The 22,151-nt window shown below is 36.8% G+C and overlaps 1 protein-coding gene and 2 pseudogenes across 1 annotated transcript; 1 reads left to right on the top strand and 2 right to left on the bottom strand.

Moving 5' to 3' along the window:
• Window positions 1–547: 547 nt before the first annotated feature.
• Window positions 548–4,009, bottom strand: LOC122593061 (ankyrin-1-like). The gene is made up of 4 exons (XM_043765404.1): window positions 3,671–4,009; window positions 2,881–3,156; window positions 2,625–2,762; window positions 548–2,092 (listed from the first exon to the last, which is right to left on the bottom strand). The coding sequence occupies exons 1-4, from the start codon at window positions 4,007–4,009 to the stop codon at window positions 548–550; spliced, it is 2,298 nt and encodes a 765-aa protein (XP_043621339.1).
• A 6,336-nt stretch (window positions 4,010–10,345) lies between these two features.
• On the top strand, window positions 10,346–12,226 carry LOC122593050 (annotated as a pseudogene).
• Window positions 12,227–12,571: 345 nt separating this feature from the next.
• Window positions 12,572–15,162, bottom strand: LOC122581470 (annotated as a pseudogene).
• Between the last annotated feature and the right edge of the window lie 6,989 nt (window positions 15,163–22,151).

Here is a 22,151-nt window from a genome sequence, read left to right as displayed (position 1 = left end):
GCAGCATCTGGTTATTGGTGTGGTAATGATGAAATGGGATAGCGTCGACAAAACATACTCTTCTTAGTATCTTGTATGGTGCAACCTAGTTTGAGTTTCTTTGCCATTATAAGCTTATTCAAGATTTAATTCAACAAAAGAAGCAAATGAACCTCAGCAGTCACCTCCTTTGGGAGTTTGTCTGCAAGGGCATTGTGACGACACCCTTCCCGCTGTAATGGTCTATAACCCATTCATGTATAAAGCCAGCTAAGAAATCCTTTTGGTGATGCACCCAGGAATGATCATTTTGGATACATTATCAAGTAACTATTCCAAAGGTGGCAAAATGGGCCAGTCATCTGTGAAAACCAGTCAAAGAGCGATTTGATTTTTTTTTAATCTCTTAACATGATATTATGTTAATATAAACTATCATACAAAATTTGCTTACTTTAGAAATTTAGCTTCGTACTGTAAGTTCAATAATATACATCTTTTGATATCTTATGCTATATTTAATGACCCGCTTGTCATAAATCCTGACTCCGTCTCTGCTTGTAGTAAATCACTTCCCAAAGATAGCTTCTCGTGTCACAATTTTAATCCCCCTAACCCATAACTCGGCCATCTCAACACCACCCTCACACACAAAATGTACTTCCTTATTCTTCGTAGTAACCACCCGAAACAAGCCAGCCTCGTCACAGTCGTTTTTCTTCCTCCGGTTCCACCTAAACGAAGAGCTTGGGCCCACCTCAGCCCATTTACACACCACGTTCCGCCTACTCGATTTCCCCCACCTCAATAACCCACTCCCTTCAACCATAACTAACCTTTTGTTATGTGGGCACCCTTTACCCGCTTTACAATGCTTCTTGACCCGACCCCCAGTTAACACCAGCCCGCGAGCCAAATGGTCTAATAAGACTCCTTCAGCATCATTTCCACCAGCGTGTGCACGTGATAACTTTAGGGCTGTTTCATGCCTCGCATTCTCAATGTCACAAGTGGCGCCTTTTGAGATCAAAAGCTCACATATTCTCCCGTGACCTTCTCGTGCGGCTAACATAAGTGGCGTGTATCCGTCACCATCAGGGGCATTTATGTCATTTTCACCATTTGTTAACGTTTGTACAGCATCAAAATTGCCTTTCAATACCGCACGATGGAGGGTGTAAAATGTATTGTTACATGAGGTAGGGGTACCTTTAGTAAGTGCATATTCTTGTAAAACTTTTTCAAAGGCACCACAATCTACATTTGCTCCTGATAAACTAATTGCGGTTTCGTTATACTTGTTTTGAAGGTTAACATTTGCTCCAGCATAAACAAGCAGCCGAAAGGCCTCCACATGACCATTTGTAGCAGCAACCATAACAGCCGAGTACCCATTTTCATCTTGTTCATCAAGGTCAACTAAACCCGGTTTATCAACAATCTTTTTCAAAGATTCAATATCATTTACTCGTGTAACAAACATCAAAGTTGAAAATATTGAAGTGTCACTTGAAAAAAGAACCTTCCCAGTTCGAACCACGTCTAAAATAGCTTGTCTTAACCCAAGTGTCCATCTAGCCGAACTAGCAACCGACTGAACACACTGGTTAGCAGTATTAACCAAACCGAAATCAGCACCAGACGCAGCTAGAAGCTTAAGACAGTCAACATGTTTATACCGTGCACAAATCATCAATGCAGTTTCCCCTGATTCTGTTCTCGAGTCAAAATTACAACCCGAGTTAATTAGGTGGTTCAGCACACCATAATAACCTAACCGCGCAGCCAAATGAACTAACCGGAACCCATTCCCTTGGGTGGTTGGAATCAGGAGCTCGGGGTCAGCACCGGACTTTAACAAAACCTCAACTGCTTTTAGGTTTCCACAAAGGATGGCATGGTGGATAATTGTTCTGCCGAAATGAGAAACATTTGGGGAGCTGTATTGAAGAAGCATGTTCAAAATTGTGCCCGTTTCTTCAAAATACTCAACAGCACACCATGTAATATCGTATGGCTCGGCTAGTCCAGCACCTACTCGAAATTCTTCTCCTGTGGTCATATCCCATGACCATGCTCCTAGGCTAACCTTGGTGTCTGTTCTTGCACCAGCCTGGTCAAGAAACAACATTTCACGTTAGTGTAAATTGTAAAGTAGCTCTTATTGGTTTTGTACTAATGATTCAAGCAGAGCAGGCAATTTCAGCCTTTTTACTTTTGAACGGTTCATTTTGATTATGTTTCATCTTTAATGGGTCAGATGAATAAAAGTACTTTTCAAAAAAAAAAAAAGATGAATAAAAGTGATCAGAAAAAACACAATCAAATTGGTCAAACAAGTTGAGATTTACCCACAGTGTCATAAAAAAGTCAAATGGGTCAAACAGTCACATTATTAACATTAATTAGGAATCACTTTATTCAAATCTATACTATTATTGCAATATACACCTTTGTAAATTGTAACTGAACTTGACATAAACTATTTTTTGAAGAAGTCTGAACAGCAAGTGCTTCAGCCCATTGTGACCTGTAGCCACAAATAATACTTCTTTTAACGTGTTATCCGACCCACCCATTTTGTCACCTCTGGGTTTGTAATACACCAAGTCCTGTGAAAATGTGTATAGATTATAGAACATTACCTGTAGAAGAAGCCGAACAACAGAGATATGCCTATTAACTGTGGCAGCAACAAGGGCATTACAACTAACGTTGGCATGTAAAAAGGGCTTGGATGACCGAAGCAAAAGTCGGGCTGTTCCATTCATGTCTACTCCACACTACCATCAAGCATAGAAATATATGCAAGTCGGTTTTAGAAGTTAAAGGACAAACTTGTTAATGTATAGTATTTTATCAAACATCCTAATAAACATTAATATTGGTTTCAATATGTACCTTCATAAGTGTGTCGACAACATCAACAAATCCTCTGCACGATGCATTAACTAAAGAATGAACTGCAATGTTAGGTCGAATGAGCTCAGATGCCATCAGAATTTTAGCCGGTCTGGGTAAACCGAGTTGGCTAGATTCAAGCAAAGCCTCCTCACACGCGAGCTGAAAAGCTCCACCTTCTAGTAACAACTCTAGTATCTCAACATGGTTTCCCCTAGCCGCTGCTGTGGTCGCGTAGCCACGGAACAATTTCTTGTTTACATTTGCTCCAACACTCTACAATTTAGCACCAATATTTTAAAAGGTTCAAATTGTTAATTAAATTTTAGTCAAAAGTTTCAAACTGTTAATTAAATTGATAACTGAACAATGAGATGATATGATTTATCATTTAATTTGAGCATTAACTCCTTGAATTTGACCAATAATTTAAATTTCAAATTTAGACACCCTCACTTACATAATCCAAATAAAACACCTAACTCAAGTGTCTCTAGTTATTTTTCCAAAATCAACCCATGATTGAACTACAAAAACAGTACGGAGTAGTACAAGACCAGATCATAAAATATTTCAATTACTAGCAAAAAATTGTTCAAGTAGCTTGAAATTATTCGAAATACAGACATTGTGCTTGTACAATGACATTTTTTGAAATGTTTATCTGCTTGTTGCTTTTTGAAATAATTAAGCTAATCCAAACTGGCCTCTTATAGTCTTATTTCATTAATAACTAGCATTTTCTGGTATAAAAAAAGCAGAGCAAAAATCGATCATGTATATATATTACCAGGAGCTTTCTAACTAGTGACACGTTTCCAGCATGGGCAGCCAAAAAGAGAGCAGTAACATCCGTATTAAACTCTTCAAACTCGATCAGAACCTCACTAGGAGACTCATCATGTAACATGATTTCCGACTTCTTAGAACTCAAACACACGGTCCCAACAAAGTTAACATCGACAAAAGGATCTGCCAAGCACTCAAACGCTGTTTTCTGATCATTAGCATGTGCAGCTTCAACGAGTCGTCTTGATATTTTCTCTTGGTAATCTTCTACAGGAAATACGTGCTTCATGGCAACGTATCTCGCTCCGCCTTTGGAGTCGCCGGCGTTGTATACCGTCATATTTTTTCTGGTGTGATCAGAAGTGTGTCTACCGGAGGAAATGTAGTTTAGCCTGCAGGGTGTATGTATGTGTGTTGAGAGTTTGTAGGGGTGTTTAATTTTCTTTATGTTCCTTTATATAACCCATAGACTTATTCTTAACCGTTTTCTTTTAACTAATCAATGTATCGTATTTTTTTATTTATTTTTTTTTATGAAAAATATCGTATATATTCATTAACTTTTTTTTTTTAACATAAACTATTTTATGTTTAGAAAAAAAATATATATATATATATATATATTATTGAAAACTTTAAGAAACGGTCATTAATATGCATAAAAAACTTATATCTTTTATATCAAAAACACACTATCATTTAATACACTTTAGAGATAAATTGAATATGTACGCTTAAAATCGTTTGTCTTGTTAAATAATATAAAATGTTATGCGTATACTAATTTGGTCTTTTTTTCTTAAATCAAAAACATATATTTGAGTTAGCATTAACAATATAAAAAAAAAAAAGTTATATTGTTAATATATTTTAATTTGAATATATAATGTTATAGTAATTACTAATGGGGTGCCATAGTAATACCGTCATCATGTGACCATATAGGCCAATAGATGAACCCTATAAGTCACATATATGTTCAAAACTTGTTAAATATAAGTGGAGAAAATATATCTTGTGATCTCATGTATAAAAATGGTGACTTATCAGACATTAGTTTTATACAGTATATATTTTGGGTATCAAAAATGGTACATAGGACCTCAGGGTTTTTAACCATTTAACTTTTTTTTTTAATGTTATAGTTATATTTTTGACACCAAGTAAAATTAACAGGATCGTTTCTAAGTGGTTGTAAACGGTGAACAAAGTTGTTGGCATTACATGACAGCCGGATTTAGCCGGTCCAATTCATGTTTTTTAATATTAATATGGATTATTATACAAAAAGCAACCTAATCTTGATTTCTTTCTTAATATATGTTATTTTATAATTAGTACTAGTTTTTATTTGAAGTCATGGGCGATATTATTCTAGAATAATACTAACATACAGTATCAATGGTTTTGTGAGATCGTATTTTGTAACTTAACGTAAACTAGTTACTTTATTTTATTTGTATCATATTAAATATTTAATTTTGACTTTTTAAATTTTTTGTTTCTAATTTATTTTGTTTATATAATATTTATATAAAATATATGTAGACTTTGGAAATTTAAAATATGATATTTTGATCAAATATGAAAGGTATAAATTTTCAACTTTGACCGTGACTCAATTTTGACTTGTCAAGTTTTCTGTTTTCATCAAATATTATGTTACAAAAATCAAAATATTTAAGGTTAATATAATGTTTATAAATGAAGATTTTAAAAATTAACATAAGACATTTTTAGTGGGACCAAGAGTAATTTTTTTTTACTAATAGTCACACTACTTTTTTCTGTACGTTGACACTGTTATAGTGTGTATATACATAGGGAAGTAATCTGTTCACCACCAGATTTTAACCGTACATCACCAAACATGTTATATACTATTGTAATGTACAATATTCTAAACCATATTTAGTAGTGTATGGTCAAAAACAGGTAGTGTACAACCAGAGGCGAAGCCAGAAAATTATGTTAAGGGGGCTCGGCGACGACAAACATATATTTTTGAGCATTTTCGAATATTAGCATATTCTATATGTGATATTGTCTTCTAAAACCTTTTATTCATCCAATTTTATTTAGAATAATAAAATGATGTTAATCTTTAAAAAGTAGAGGAGTGATAATACTATCTTGGAGGTAATTAGAGTCAGAATTGTTTTTCAGGTAATAGTGATTCGTGGATCGTGTAAAAAGCTTTCTACTAAAATCCTTGTCGTTGTAAAATGTGATATTTGTTTGTTTGAAACTTGAAAGTAGTGAAAATGGAAAAAAATTAAAAAGTTAGGGACCAATGTGAATTGTAAATGTATGTAAAAGGTGTTTTTCACAAAATGGGTCATTAAATATACGAAGTATTCAAAATTTTAGGAAAAGCTGTGTATGTAGACCATCTTCTCCACCATATTCACATTAAAAAAAACCTCCATTGAAGACCGTAAACTACATCTTTTTCTCTCAACGACTAATTTAAACATAACAAAAAATATACATTAATCATGATAGAGAGCATATAGGTTGTTCAATATTAATCGAAAATCACAAGTAAAGTCCAAGATAAATTTTGATCTCCAACATATTTACAGATTGGGGGTGGCTGGGTTGGCAAATCTTTGAGAATTATGAACCTCGTAGAAAAAATGGCAGGTTGGAGGAGGCTGAGCACCGGCCAGCCCCCTACTGGCTCCGCTACTATGTACAACCCATATATACATATATAATACTATTGATGATCATCTAATAGTTTTTTGGGTAAAAAGTTACCCTTTGTTTATGTTATTATATCACAAATACAATCAGGCGATAAGGTAGATCCCGATCGACTTTACAAATGTCTATGCGCTAAAAGTGCAACATCCACACAACAAAATGCCAAGCAGCTGGCGGAAATTACATGAAATGCCTAATATCTAGTTACAAAACGAAAAGACTAACGGGAAATGAGAAGCGACAAAGGCAGATTCCATGCATCCAACATCCTTTCCACTCTAGGATTTTTCTTGAACCTAAAAGTAAGAAGTTTTAACCTAACAGTAGAAATAATCATCTCGCTCAATTTGTTAGGTGGCTTCTTCTCTTTTCTATATAACCGATTTGATCATCTAATAGTTATAATTAAATATTTTAAGTTTTTCCGTGGTTAAGGTTAAGGTTATATATCTGGATGACGAGGTATATTTGACTCCTTGTGTCCGTCTAACCGAGTTTAATTTGTTTGTGTACAAAGAATCCGAGAGTAACTCTTGTCACTAGAGCAATTTCTCTTTTTTCAAAACATTCGATCGGAATAAAACATCAGGAAACACCTTAAGATATAATGGTGAAGCCTTACACGTACCCTAGACAACAAGAAGTTGACCATGGGTCGTTACAAGTATTTCGAAGGAAAAACCCTAAAAATTATATCATCATCATGATCGAACGCAAGATTTTAGGTAAAATCGAAAATATCTTTTAACCAGCTAGGGTGGCACGAGACCAATTTGGTAATGGTTTTTAAAATTTAACGAATGTTACAAATATGATATGGCATTAATTAGTCTTGTATACAAAAAAACCTAAGATATGAGTTTATGTTAAACCTTCTGATCATGATTGATTCTGCATGAAATCATTATCTTTAAATTATTGTTATTGCTGTATCTTTTTTTCTTTAATTTTCGATACTGTTAATTTTCAGGTAGCCGATTGGGCCTCCCTTCTTGGGCCGGGTTAGGGATCTTGTATATATTCCCCTTTTAACTCTGTAACCTTTTTAATTCGTAGGTTCGGTTTACTCTGTAGCCGAGTCGGTTTCTTTTTAAAAAAAGTCTATTTATTACAGCTTTATTTTTTCAAAATCAACTGGTACTGTTTTTCTATATAATCTCCAGGCACCTTGAAGAATCATCATACTCATGGCGGGTGCCGTTCCTGAGGTTTCTATTTATTTATTTATCTATTTTCGTTCATATTCCTTTTTTCTTTCTTTATAATAATAATAATAATAATAATAATTCTCGTTCTCAATCAAAAACATATATTTTCACGTTATAGTCATCTGCGTTGACAATTCTCATTGGATGTCGTCTCAAAAGAAATTTATGACTCAGTGTGATGCTATTGAACATTATTGCTAATCACACTTTTGCCCCATCAAAGCCTTGATGATGGATTCATATATAGACCTTAATCCCCTCCAAGAAAACGGTATCCTTCAAAAACTCGTTATGATCGATCATGGAGTAAAATTGGGGTGTTCTTCAAAAACCAAGTTAATTAATTGTCTTAAATATATCGATCTCCTGGTTTTTCATTTTTGAGAGTATAGTATCCCACTCGCTTCTTTCCAAGTTTCAACCTTCCAGTCAACAGTAGCCGAATGGGCCTCCCTTCTTGGGCTGGGCTAGGGTCTTAGGCCGCAAGTAACCTGTTAGTTTTTTCACTCCGTAGCCGTAAGACCGTAACCTTGTTTATCTATTTTATTTTTTCTAACTTAAATTCTCACCATCCTGTTAGTTTTTGTTCGATTGATCTGTTTTAGATGATGATTGTTTGGTGATTTTTTTTTTTTTTTTTAAAAAATCAACTGGTTGGTGTTACTGTTTTCCTATATATATAATCTTGAAGCACCTTGAAGAATCATCATACTCATGGCGGGTGCGGTTGCCGAGGTTTCTATTTATCTGTTTATCTATTTTCGTTCATATTCTTTTTTTCTTTCTTTATAATAATAATAATAATTCTCGTTCTCAATCAAAAACATATATCTTTCAGGTTATAGTCATCTGCGTTGACAATTCTCATTGGATGTCGTCTCGCCAAAAACTTATGACTCAGTGTGATGCTATTGAACATTATTGCAAAACTAAATTTGCAGAACGTATACACTACAACAAATATATTATTTACTCACACTTGTTTTTTCATACCTTTAAAAAGTATAAAAATTTTTGTAAATTTATTCACATTTAAAAATGTGTAGAAATAATTTACATTTCAAAGTGTGAAAAAATTTTAAAAAATCACAATATTTACATACTTATACATGTGGAAAAGAAAAGTTCACACTTTCAAGTGTGTAAAAATATATCAATTGTTCACACTTTAGAGTGTGAAAGTTAATTTGTAACACTTGGTGTAAAGAAATAATGTGTTACAAATTGACTTTTATACTTTTAAGTGTGAAAATATTTAACACTTATTCACACTTTTAAGTATTAAAATTTTGTTTACACACTTATAAGTATGAAAAATTAAACTTTGAAATTTATTTATACTTTTAAATGTAATTTTTTTTCTACACATTTTTATATATGATTAAATTCATAAACTTTTTCACATTTTTTATAACAAAGTGTGAACAAATGAATTTTTTTTACAGCATGGAATTTTCATGCCCAATTATAATCTCGTTAAAAAGTTTTTTACACTATATATATATATAAATATATTAAAAGTGATGATTATGTTTTATGTATTTTATATGTTTTGTTATTGTTACAGGAACATCAAGATACTGTCGTGGCCTTATACACATTGGGTTCGTCTCGTTATCATAATCTGCTTCGTCCTACTAGATCTCTTACGCAAATTCATGATTCCCTCCAAAGTAGGCTTCTTTTTAATTAATGCAGGTTTTATTATAATGTAGGTTTTATTAACCGTGCCTCTTTCTCAGAAATATATCCCTGCGATTGGGAAGGTGAGTTGGACCTTGTACGTACATGCGTTAACACATGCTCGCTTTCCTCTTATACCGTCGCTCAGGCTCCGGGATAAAAAACCAACGATGCTTTTTTATCATTGGAGGGTATGTAATTCTAATTATTTATTTAGCGTGTGTCTCTATACATAATTATTTATTTCTTTTAATCTTATATATCATCAGTCTAGCTCTTACTTGATCCTATTAAGATTTAATGGGGAAAAAAACCCTAACCTTTTTTTGATGTTGTCCTAACAATTAATATTCTTCGTTCTTTGTTGTATTTACTGGTTTGGAGTGTACACAATTTGAGTTGCTTTTCTACCCACACTTAGAAAAGCATGCATTTGGAGTGTACACAATCCTTTAGAGGAAAAAACTTTGTTCGTTACTTTAAATAACCATCGTCATCGATTTTTTAGAAAAGAAAATCATCATCCTGATTCAAAAAACTTGAATCTCTACTTGAGTAAATGGCAACTATTATCACATAGGAACTCTCCACCACCACTGATTCTGAACTGTTGGTTACGTTACCCACACTATAAATAAAGTTAAAAACAAATCACCCCTTTCTAGTTTATATTAGATGTATATGTATAGATAAACATGTTGGCTTATTAATTATGTTTCTTTCTTGGTTGCCAGTCTTACAGATCTGACTAGTCAAGATGCTAAAGAATTTGGTTGCCAGTCTTATAGAGAGACAGGTGTAGCTGTTGATGTTGTCAACTTCTATCTAGGTAACACCCCCGGGGATAAGGATGGTGAGGATGAGATTCATGACGGTTATTACCGATATGGGAGGAGTGAGCTTCATTCTTTTTTTGAAATATGCAATTGCAATGACAACGGCCACTTTGAGCGTGGATCTGATATATGCATGTCAACTCATATCCGATTCCATGTTCAAAAAGACACCCCTTCTCCCCGAGCAACTGATTGATTGAGTTGGAGCTGTCTTGCAATAAGGAAGCTGTCGCACATGATATGGAAGTTAAAGCATCACAGGTAAGATTCAGACTCTAGTAATGAGACTGTGTATGTTGCTGTTGAAGTGTACATGAAAATGGTTTCCTCTAGTAGTTCTTGTGTTTAATGATCTCCGTTAAAAAATTGATCTCTTCTCAAAGATTATTACCGGAAGCTTTACCTATACTATAACGGCATGTTTATTTTCTTTTCATGTTCACACTTTTATGAGAATAAATGAAGCATTGAAGCCATCGTCAAATGAAACACTAACATGGTTGGAGAAGTTTTTGTGTGCACTAACATGGTTGAAAACACAAACTTTTTTTTTCTTTTCATTTTTGTGTGCAGATCTTTCATTTGATGCTCACACCACAAGGAGGCTTTTATGTGTATGATGATGTACTCTGCCTGAACTATGCTTGAGGAGAGGTGTGTCTATACAACCAAGTGTCTTGGTTAAATACAGGATGTGCTTGTGAAGATTTGTTTCTTGCTAAGAAATAGTGTTATGATTGTTTGATAACTGTAATTGGATGGAATGGTTGTTTTTGGTATCTTAAATGTTGGTAATACAGTGAGACTCTATCTGTTATAAGTTTTTCCTTATTTAGAGTCTATCTGCTGAATTTCATACGTGATCATCAATCCCCTTACGTTGTGCCTGTGTGTCACAACGTGAGGGAGTGTCCATAGTGTTTTCTCTATAGCAGGTCTCATTATTTGCTGTGTGTGATGCGTGTCCATTGATAAATTACCTGATATTTCAAAATTTTCTACTTGTATTAGCTAGTGTGCAACCATCCTTTAAACAATAAGTATGATCTTGAATCTTTAAAACTGGCTATATGTAATCATAAATTCATTTAGGAACATAGTTTAGAAATAACCACCGGAATTTGGGAATTGGCAAGTTGGTGTCTGTGGAATCCATCGTCGACACAGAGTGTGTGGTGTGTAGTTTTACAATATTCACTATTTTAGTCTGAGATTTGACCTTGTTGCCTTGTTGGTTTGAAGGGATTCAAGGCACAGAGAAGTAACACGGAGATTACAGTTGTTTTCATGTTCAAATAATCCTAAGGGTCATACTATTCCGCTTGATAAACATTTAGCAGCTGATTGTAGAGGGCCTCAAGAGGTTCAAATTGATAAGAAATTTTCTAATTTGTCAGAGGCGTTGTATGTTGTAGAACAGAAAGCTACATAAGGTCTTGACATGAGGGCAAAGGTTCCAAAGGAAATGTTGATAAAAAAAAAAAAAAAGAATAGAATTCAGGAACTCCGTGCTTTAGCTCACAAGGCGAGATTTCAGAGAGTTGATACTGGTGGTGTGACACCTGCTGATGTTGTAAATTCTAAGATGGATATCGATGAGCCCATGATAGATCATGGAAGGTTGCAAAGGGACAGGATTCTCAAGGACAGACGCAGAGAGAAAGGGAAAGAAGATTAGATGCAAAATGGAGCAAGTTTACTAGTGACAAAGACCGTGACATCAGTGAAAAGGTGGCTCTTGGAGTCTTGGTATGGCATCTGTTGGTGCAGCATTTCAGGGTAAGGCGATGTATGATCAGAGATTAAATGGGGACGGATTCAGTTTTTGCAATGGACGATCAGTACAATGTGTATGACAAAGGCCTATTTACTGCTCAACCTACTCTTTCCACCTTATACAAGCCAAGGAAGGACACTGATGAGGAATTCTATGGTGGCGTCGACCAGAAGAAGATTAGGAAGATATGCCAGTTTAAACCAGATAAGTGGTTCACAGGTGCAAATGAAAAGGGTGGTCCTAGAGATAGACATGTTGATTTGGACAAGATCTTGACAAAGGTTTCGGTTAGTGGGAACAAACCACTTGATAAAGATGAACGTGGTCAATCGCTTAGGATATGATCAGTGTTTGGCAGAACACGATAGGTATAAAGGTTTTTCCTTTTATGATCTGTTCTTCATATTTTACATATGTTCTGGTTCACTTTTGTCATTTTAATTTTAGTAGCTCGTGTGCCTCCTTTTACTTTATCAACAAATTTTGGCATTCTTATTTGTTTGCTAAATCTTTGTTCATTTTCTGAGAATCCTAATTTCCTCATGATTCCAATAGTATACAAAAGTTGAGTTTAAAATTTCCCAGGACCCTTGATGAAGATGGTGAAAAGAACCCCATATGTATATTTATTTGCTTTTACAGGTTTAGAGGTCAAGCCATTAACAAAAAGCTCAAAGTTTAACAACGAATTATCAAAGCAATATTTCACCTTTCTTATTCAAAACAAACTGTCTAATACATGATATTATATTATACAACAATGGGTTCTGCAATCTAAAATAGGATTGAGATAGAATTCAGCAGGGACAAATGACACTTATGCTGACATGTATAGATACAACAAGCAATCAAAAAGATAAAAATGGGCGTCCATTATTTAATCTTGTATTTGTAATCAGGTGTTTCTCCTTCAAAGGAACTCAAAGCCTTGATTGATGGATTCATAGACCTTAATTCCCTCCAAAAAAACGGTATCCTTCAAAAGTTCATTATGATCATGGAGTAAAATTGGGGTGTTCTTCATAGGTGAAAAACCAAGTGTCGGGATCCCCAGTTGTCTTAAATATTTAGCATCTGTAGTTGAAGTCAATATCTCTGGTTTTGAGAGTATCTCACCAGACACTTCAATAGCCCGTTTGAAAACAGCCCACCATGGATTTGACTCGTTTGTGGCAGTCATTAGAGGCCGCCCCAAATAATCTCTCAGCGGTCCTTTCTCGAGAATATGATAAGTCATGTTCCTTGTTGCAGGTGCCCATTCATCAGCAATTCGTTTCCTCAATAAATCTGGATCAACAGTTGGTGGTAAACGAACATCATAACCAGCTTCCGCTTCAGACGGTTGCATGTTCATGGCAAAGTTACCATCCCCAGCAGGTATTCCTGCTTTCAAATAGACAGGGTTTGCTGATATAACCTCGGAGTTTGCTAACACCCCAGCCTTAACCAAGTCAAACTGGTTTTCCCTAAACTTGGACACGACCTCGGCACTCTTCATCAAGTTTTCCATGGCACTGTTATCAAACATCCTTGAACCATGTCCTGGCATCCCAATAGCCTTGATTACAAGATTCCAAGGAGATCTGTCAGCGTAAAAAACCCGATACTGATCATTAGTCGAAGCTTGTCCCTCATCAAGAAAAAACCCAACATTCATTTTTTTGAACTCCTCTGATTCTACAAACTTGGCCATCCCATCAAACCCACCAATTTCCTCATCAGGCACATAACATATATGAACTGTTCGTACTGGTTTGAACTCGGGGTCTCTTAGAAGGATGTTTCTAATGGCTTCTAAGTACTAGATAGCAATGCATTTGTCATCCTAGGCACCTCGAGCAAAGATCTTCCCATCATCGATTTTGACTGCTGAGAAGGGAGGATATAACCACTTTGAGGGTTCAGCAGGGACGGAATCAAGGTGGGAGTTAAGGAGGATGGATGGGAGCCATGGCTTTGAACCAGGGAAAGTGACGAGAAGGAGAGGTTTCTGTTGGGTAGTTAAGTAGAGTGTTTGCGTTTGGAGGTTGGGAATGGATTTGGCTAAGGTATTGAGAAAGGAAACGGCAGTAGAGTAGTCTGGATCAGGGTGGGAGGTCTTTATACGAAGATATCGTTGAAAGTGGGTGACGGCATCTTCAGGTACTTGCTGTGTTGTTTCTGAGAGAAGGGATAGGAAGACGAGCGTGAGGTTTAGCAGATGTACCAACTTCTGGATGTTCCACATTTGCTTAACTACCAACAACCCTGAAGTTCTTTAGTATATGAATCTGATGAATAAATATACATAACAAAATAAATAAATTTCATGGCTGTTGGCTTACATTTTAGTAACTAGTATGATGGACTCTTGAGAACATGGCTTTATTTAAACGGCAAACCAAATCAATGTCCATCTCTTTAGCCTATCTGACCGAGTCCAATAACAAAATTTCAAGCATTAGACACTCAAACCAAGACATTGACATCTCTACACCAGATATATGCTATGTATAGAAAGCAGATGAACTCAGTTCCTAAGCCATGGGTGTTGCGTTTATAAGATCGAAGTCTCTTATCGTAGTCTCGGTATCATAATCATAATAATAGTATAATATGTGTGTTCAGTGGCTGATACAAGAAAAAGAAAACCCAAACTTGGGGTACTAGTTGACCCAATTAAACCGTGCCTTCGGTTCAACCCAATACGATGAGTTTGACTCATATGCAACACTGTCTATTTTTGACCCGTGGTTTCTACAAATTTTGATTCCATGTGTATATTCATAGCATTCATAACCATTGAAAAATCGACACTCTAACCTTAAGCAACCGAAAAAATTGGAGCACATAGATTGTTTTTCAAAAGCTATATATATATAACACCATAGTGTTTGGCTATTAGATCGAGTTTTAGCATATATAATTACATAAAAAGAAAAAGCACTTATTTTTAAGCCAGATAAGTGGGTTTCCTATTTTGAACAAGACATAAGCACTTATTTGAACAGAGCTCAAAAACCCCTTATGAAGGGTTATTCAAGAATCATGATATATGTTCAAAAGAAACTTAGTACACACATATAAAGTATTTGAAAAGGACTAACCCAGGCAAGAAGTAGACGTTAGGAAGCTGGAGTTGGATTGAGACTGCCGGTTAGTTGTCAGAGGCAGAGTGCCGGTGCCGGAGAGTGACCGGCGAATCGCTATAATTGAATTTTTAGAGCTTTTGATATAGCACGTGACTTCTACTGACAGCACGTGAGATAATTCCAACTTCCAAGAGAGTGTGTTTTCTAGTTTGATAAGAAAATAAAAATAACAAAAACTCCTAAATTTTTAGCCTTACCTTTTAACCCATTATATTATATATATAACAATCCCAATTCCAACCGCTACAGTACCATCTGAACTGGTACCGGTACGGTAGCGGTTCAGTTACAACAACAATTTACAATTTCTCATACACAAGGTATAACTTTTAAAGCATAACAATTAAGACATATGCCACCGTCGGCCAACAACCAACGCCGGTAACACACTTCTTCCTTCACCACCGCCGGCCAACAACCAGCGCAGGCAACACCCACCGATTGACCACCGCCGGGTAACAACCAGCACCGGCGAGACCCACCGCACCGAACGACAGCGGAGCGAATCTGATGAACCATTTTTATAATAACATCATTAGAATAAACATCCCTAGATCTAAACTACTACAAGGAAAGGGAAAAAAAGACAAAGAAGATGCTACTGGTGTTAACCAACGCGGGATCTTCATCTGATAACTTTGCAACAACCACTACCACCACAAAGACATATCTTCATCATCAACAAAAAAAAAATAATGGCTCGAAATAACTACTTACTCTGTCGGCCATCATCGGAAATAACAACGGTGACCGGAAAAACCGTTATCACTTCACAGTCATCGTCTTCAAACAAGCAACAAATAAGATGTACCGATAACGACTCAAAATAAAAATTACCAGAAGATAAAGATGAAGAACAATGTAGTGGTGGTGTGTCAACGGCAGGGTCGTGTCTGGTGGTCGGAAAATGCGTGAATAATTACATCTAGGTTAGATTTGCGATGATGATTGAAATAAGTTCATATGTGTGTTTAATTGTCGAAGCGCGTAACCCGACCAGGGGAAAAGGTGTAACCCGACCACCCACTATTAGCGGCGACGTCGCCGCTAATAGTGGGCCCCTCTGTCAGTCAACGTCTGTAACCATTCACGTGATGTCTGTAACCATTCCCGAATCTCGTGGGTGTGGACCCCACTATTAGCGGCGACGTCGCCGCAAATAGTGGGTCCCCCCACTTGCGCTTGTCGATATAAACCACGTCTTCTCCATTCATCTCCTCCTGCGTTTATTCATCTCCTTCTCCTCCGAACTCATCCTCCCTTCCTCCGTAATTTATTTTCTTCTCCATTCGTTTAACTCACAAAATCGGGCCATCTATCCCCTCATCCTCGTTATCAACAATCCTTTTTACACGACCCACGTTTTCCGACGTCCCGGAGTCCATTTTCAGGTTGGGTTTTAGCGGCGACTTTTTTCCGGCGAAAAAGATTTCCGGCCAACCAGTTTTGCGGGGAACGTATTTTCCACTGATATACGCCAAACCAGATTTTTTAGTTTTCCGGCGAACTCCGGCGCTTTATTTTTCCGGCGACTACCTTTTTTCCGGCCAGCCAGACACCACGTTTTTTGTTGTACTCATTTTTCCGATGAACCATTTTTCAGACGAGGTAACACTCATTTACCTTTTAAATAATTATTTTTATTTTAATATATGTTAATGTTAACAAATATATTTGTTGTACTCATGCTATGCTTGGTCATATTCATGTATGGTAACTAGTATTATATGTAAGTATATAATAATAATAATAATCATAATGATAATATAGTAAATAAATACATGGAGTATTATTTTAGGGAAAAAAATATTAATATCAGTTATTAACTACTCTATTTTATGTAATCTATGTTAAAAAACAAGTGTTAGTAAATATATGTTAGAAAGTATTAGTTATAGAAATGTTATAGTAGTATAGTTAGGAAAGATTATTTATGTTATTATAGTTAGGAATGATATGATTTTTAAAAATTCATTAATTTTTAGGAAAACATTTGTAGTTATAATTATTGTTTATTATAGTTCATTAATATAGTTTTTATTAGGTTCGTATTAATGTTAGAAACTAAGGTTTGAAAAAAAGTTGCAAAAATGTGGGCATTTTAGGTATAGTAATTTTGAAAAACAATTTTGTGTCCAAAATATGTTAATTTAATTTGCACCTTTTTTTATAACATTTATGTTTGTTTATATTATTTTATAAATTGTATAACTGATGTAGGTTAAAATGGCTGCACTTCACAGCGGAGATGGTGGCAACGACCCTCCAAATTGGGGGTGGAACCCCGAATGGGGTTGTAGGCGTACAGGTGGTAAGTATATATTAATGTACGTTGCATATAAATATATGGTATATATTTATACATATATATATATATATATGTTTGTTATTTTATTTTGTTTTGCAGGTATTAGCACAGGGAGAGCTGTTGCTGCTAACAACGATCTGGAGCGCGAGTTTCAGAATTCGGGACGCCGAATCTCGCTTATGTTGAATAACGATCTTAGTAGGTGGCAGGCAATCGGGGACCACGCCAAGTGGTACAAGAGCTATTTGGGGACCTATGTCGCTACCGTCCCACATAATTACGAGTCGTGGGATCAGGTGCCCCAGCCCATCAAGGATGGACTTACTGACTGGCTTATGGTATAAAACTATTTTTTTTTACTATTTAAATACGTCATTTAAAAAATATGGTAGATGCTAACTATTACTTGGTACTATTGCAGAGACGGTTCTACTTAGAACCATATCTAGGTCACCCAGAAAATCATCCGTTACGAGAGGCCGTGACCAGGATGATTCGTCAGGTTGCCCTCAAGATCTACAGGGATAAAAAAGCAAAATTCAAAAAGACTTGGTTCACTGACAGGGGTGGGTCCCAGAGGCTGGCAGAACTTGAGGGTCAACCTCCGTACGGGATGCCTCCACAGGTGTGGAGTTATCTACTGGGTTACTGGACCAGCGAGCCCCGGATGATTGCTGCCCAAAGAAACACGACAAACAGGCAGCAACAAAATAATTTTGTCAGTACTCACGGTCGGCAGTCATACGCTCAGCGTAAATGGCGTTACGCTGTAAGTTATACGTAATTATTTATATCCACGTATGTAAACATATATCTATACAGAGATACACATACAAATATATAACTTTGATTAATGTATATATAGGAAGATAATGATGGGCGACGTGAGGAGCCGCCTGAGTTTTATTTGCGGGCCCACACGAGACGATGGTATCTCACCTAGTACCCAAGCGTAATTTTTGGAAAGACTGGCGTTATACGGTTCCGCAACATACCCAACCCAACTGGCCGATGACTGTGCCCCTAACTCTGGATCTGACACCTACGCCTGCCTTGATTCATATATGGGTTCATTTCTAGATTGTGTATGTGGTGGCCCGAAGATGTCATCAACTAAGTTGGAATATGGTTGGTCATAGTTGAGCCAATGGTCTTGGGACGTATCGCCGAATCCATATAATTTTTGTGTCACATATGGTGTATCCCCGTCCCTGTAGGATTGGGACGGCTCCCCGAAAGTATATATATCATCAAGACCTGGATATGGGTGCAGGTTTCCGAAAATGTCAGGATTATCTTTGACCCATTCTGATTCAGGGTGGGATTGATCGTCGAACAAGTTTCGTTTCTCGGGATAACGGCAGGACTGGGACGGCTCGTACGTACTGTGTTTGGCGTGTTGCGCAGGTGGAGGTTTGTTCAAATCTGGCACCTTGTATTCCCTCAGTCGACTGGACTTGGATTTTCGTAGCCCAGGTGGGTTGGTGTTGAGATCCGGCACCTGGACCATTAGTAAGAATCAGTTTCCTTAACTGAGGTAGTTATATATACTGTATTTATTGAATAAGACAAATATTTTTTAAGATGTATTATGTATACCTTTGGCGGCTTTTGTTTCGAGCCGACTGGTCTTCCGCGTGTGGTCTTTTGAACAAGAGGATCTTTCACTTGTGTCTTACCAGGCTTAAACATGTCTTTAATTTTTGACAACCAATGTTTCTTTTGGGCCTTGGGTTGCTGATCCAAGAAATTCGTAAGACCATCAACGACTTTATGGACATCGTCTTCTTCGTCTTCGTCTTCTACGCATGTCCACGGTGTTAAGTCAAGCTTTTTCCAAAACGGGTCTATGACATGAGGCTGTATACGAGTCCCTGCATTTTTTTGAGATAAATAAGTGTACGAAATTATGTGGTTTTGATGAAAAAATACAAGTAATAAATCGTACTAACCGCGTTGCATGTACTCGGCAATCTTGCAGGCACATGGTAGCCCGCAACTGGACTGAACCTTGCACCCACATTTGTTAACATGTCTTTTAAGGACTTTGTCTAAGCGTACAATTTCATCAGCCATGATGTCCAAAGCTTTAAGTGAAATCTTTCCCAACAGGTCCTTCATACAGTTGTAATTATGTTTCCCCTTCTGGGTCCCGTTGCTATACCCCAGTTGGCCCCTTATTTCTGCTTCTTGACTGATCAGGACAGAATCAACACATTGGAGGATTCTAGTAAATGTGCATTTCCCCCTCAATTCTTCCTTCAGTAAATGGTGCTCGGCCTCCACTCTGTTTGTGGTGTGGTTTTGGTAGTTGAGGTGTTCATCGACCCAACAGGACACAAACTGCTCTCGGTATGGGGACAACCAATTATCGGTCAGGTACTTGTAGACGCCTGGAAAACCCACAAGTTTTTCCTTTAACTCCTTCTCATTTGACTTAAACTCGTCAAAAGTCCGAGACTGATAGACTTTTTTCCACCAAACGTTAAGCATGTCAATGTTAACATCTTTCTTCATCCGCAATGCCGGTTCACAGTGCTTGATTATGTTTTGCCATATATGGTACCTACACAGCAGTTGTTTCGCTTCCGGCATAACAACCTTTAAAGCTCTCATCAGGGCCAGCTCCATGTCAGTAAGAACGACACGAACGGCAAAGCCATCAACAAGGGTGGACTTGAGACATTGTAAAACCCATTGATAATTTGCCTCCCGTTCGTTTACGATAAACGCATACGCTAAACTGAAGGTCTTCCCCGTTGAAGTCACGCCGACAATCTCAACTAGCGGCATGTTGCAGATGTTAGTTTTGTACGTGGAGTCTATTTCAATAACCCAGGAAAATGCGCGCCATAGGGTCATTGATTTTGGATGAATGAAAAACAGGTTCTCCAAGCGTCCATTTTTGTTATTTGTGGTGAACCGGTAAAAGTACCTTTTCTCTTGCAACAGTGAAAACATAACCTGCGATTAGTGACCAAGATATAGTAAATAAGTCAATTCCAACAACGTAGTACAATAGAATATTTAATGTTTGTACCTGCATTGGAGTACGCCCTGCTTGGCCCAACCTTCTTCTCGCTTTTAGGAAGTTGGTAATGTCTCCTTTCCGAGTCAAGTTTCCTGGAAATTCAAGTTTGAGGTTTACCAGGATCTGATGTGGGTACAAACCGTGATCCGATTGGGTCCCCACAAATTCCTTTTCTTCATCCGTCATCCGTCTGGCGTATGCATTGCCTTGCAGATTGGTAGTTGGATCATGATTGTGTCTCCAATCCTTGGCAGTTAACCTCCAACCACCATCACGCCCAGGGCGGCCTATTAAAGTGAAGGGACAACCTATCTTACTGGACCGTTTGGGTGGGCCAATTAACCTTGCATCGCGCGCTCCACCGTGGTGACATATAAGTGTCACTTTATTGACCACCTCTTTTGAGTTTTTGTTCGTCCGCCGTATAACTAGAACATAACCCAAATCCATTGCTGTTCTTTGAGCCCACTCCGTTAATTCTTCAAAGGAACCGAATACCTCATCAGTTTCAAAGTCCCCAGCTTCTCATTCATATTCACCGTCTGCATCAGGTTGCTCAAACACATTATCCGGCACTTCAATACGTACATTTTTTTGGTCTGCCCAAATATCCTCGAAACTATCCATCTGAAACAATTCAAGTAAATATCAACATCATTAAGTATTAATGGTGTCCATACTATATATATATAAACAAAACGCTTGAAAACGAAAGATACACAATACCAGCAACTACAAATACTGTTAAAGAAAGATACACAAAGTCTTGAAAAAATATATATCTATACTCAAGAAATTTTTTTGAGAAATTTACATTTGAAAATGAATGTGATTTAGTTGGTAATATATAATATTCGAAAATGATGGGCTGTCATCATTTTATCCTATCAATGTATGGAAAGTATTGCTCGGTATGGCACATAATGATTCCTAAAGTCGCAGACCAGTATGGTACTGCATGATGTTACTGGACGACGTTGAATGACAGCCATTTGGGCGATGGTACTGCATGATGTTACTGGACGACGTTGAATGACAGCCATTTGGGCGATGGTACTGCATGATGTTACTGGACGACGTTGAATAACAATCATTTGGGCGATGAAAACCAAGCGCCACGTCACCAGTATTAGCGGCGACGTCGCCGCTAATACCCTGGTGGGGTTGACCGTTGACCTGGTGGTGTTACCCAATGCCTTAATTGTTGATAATAGTATGCGCATTTTGAAGAAGGATAATGGTGGCCTGGTGGGTGACTGGATGCGGTAGAGAGTTTGAAGTTGAATGTAACGGTGGGGTGTTTTAGGTTGAAGTGTTTACTCATATACATGGAAAGGTACATACATTGATATGTGCTTTTTAAACACGTATAGAACCACTCAACCAGCTGGCAACATAAATGGGGAAATGAAAACCCACAATTCAACACTAAAACAAATATGTGTCTCTCTTTTTTTCTTCTTTTATCTATTTCTTCTATAACAATTTAATTTTATTAGATCTTTAAATTTTTTGAAAAACGTTAAAAAAAATTTAAAATTTACATTTAATAGTAGTAATAACGCCTAATAAGATCTATTGTCGTCGTGCATAAAAATTTTGCACATTCCATATCAAAAGTTTTTTCCTTAAATTTAATATACAACTATTTAATGCATGTATAAAACCTTTAAAACTTTGATCCCACTAACACATTATTCATAGAATGCGACTGGTTGTGATAACTGCGACTATTGGTGGTGGTTACGGTGTTGAGGTTGTGGTATTATATTTCAAAACTATGTCTGCAGCAACGCGCG

The sequence above is a fragment of the Erigeron canadensis genome, chromosome 1 (genome assembly GCF_010389155.1).
Source record: "Erigeron canadensis isolate Cc75 chromosome 1, C_canadensis_v1, whole genome shotgun sequence".
NCBI classification, from domain to species: domain Eukaryota; kingdom Viridiplantae; phylum Streptophyta; class Magnoliopsida; order Asterales; family Asteraceae; genus Erigeron; species Erigeron canadensis.
The sequence above is the reverse complement of the archived record's forward strand: the minus strand, read 5'-3'. Positions and strand labels throughout refer to the sequence as shown.

Bases quoted from the DNA above. Each gene is read 5' to 3' on its own strand.
- LOC122593061 (XM_043765404.1), bottom strand. From the start codon at position 4,009: ATGACGGTATACAACGCCGGCGACTCCAAAGGCGGAGCGAGATACGTT. The intron at 2,763-2,880 runs GTACATATTGAA...GCTTGATGGTAG, and splicing joins TTGTCGACACACTTATGAAG to TGTGGAGTAGACATGAATGG. The intron at 2,093-2,624 runs GTAATGTTCTAT...TTTCTTGACCAG, and splicing joins TTGTTCGGCTTCTTCTACAG to GCTGGTGCAAGAACAGACAC.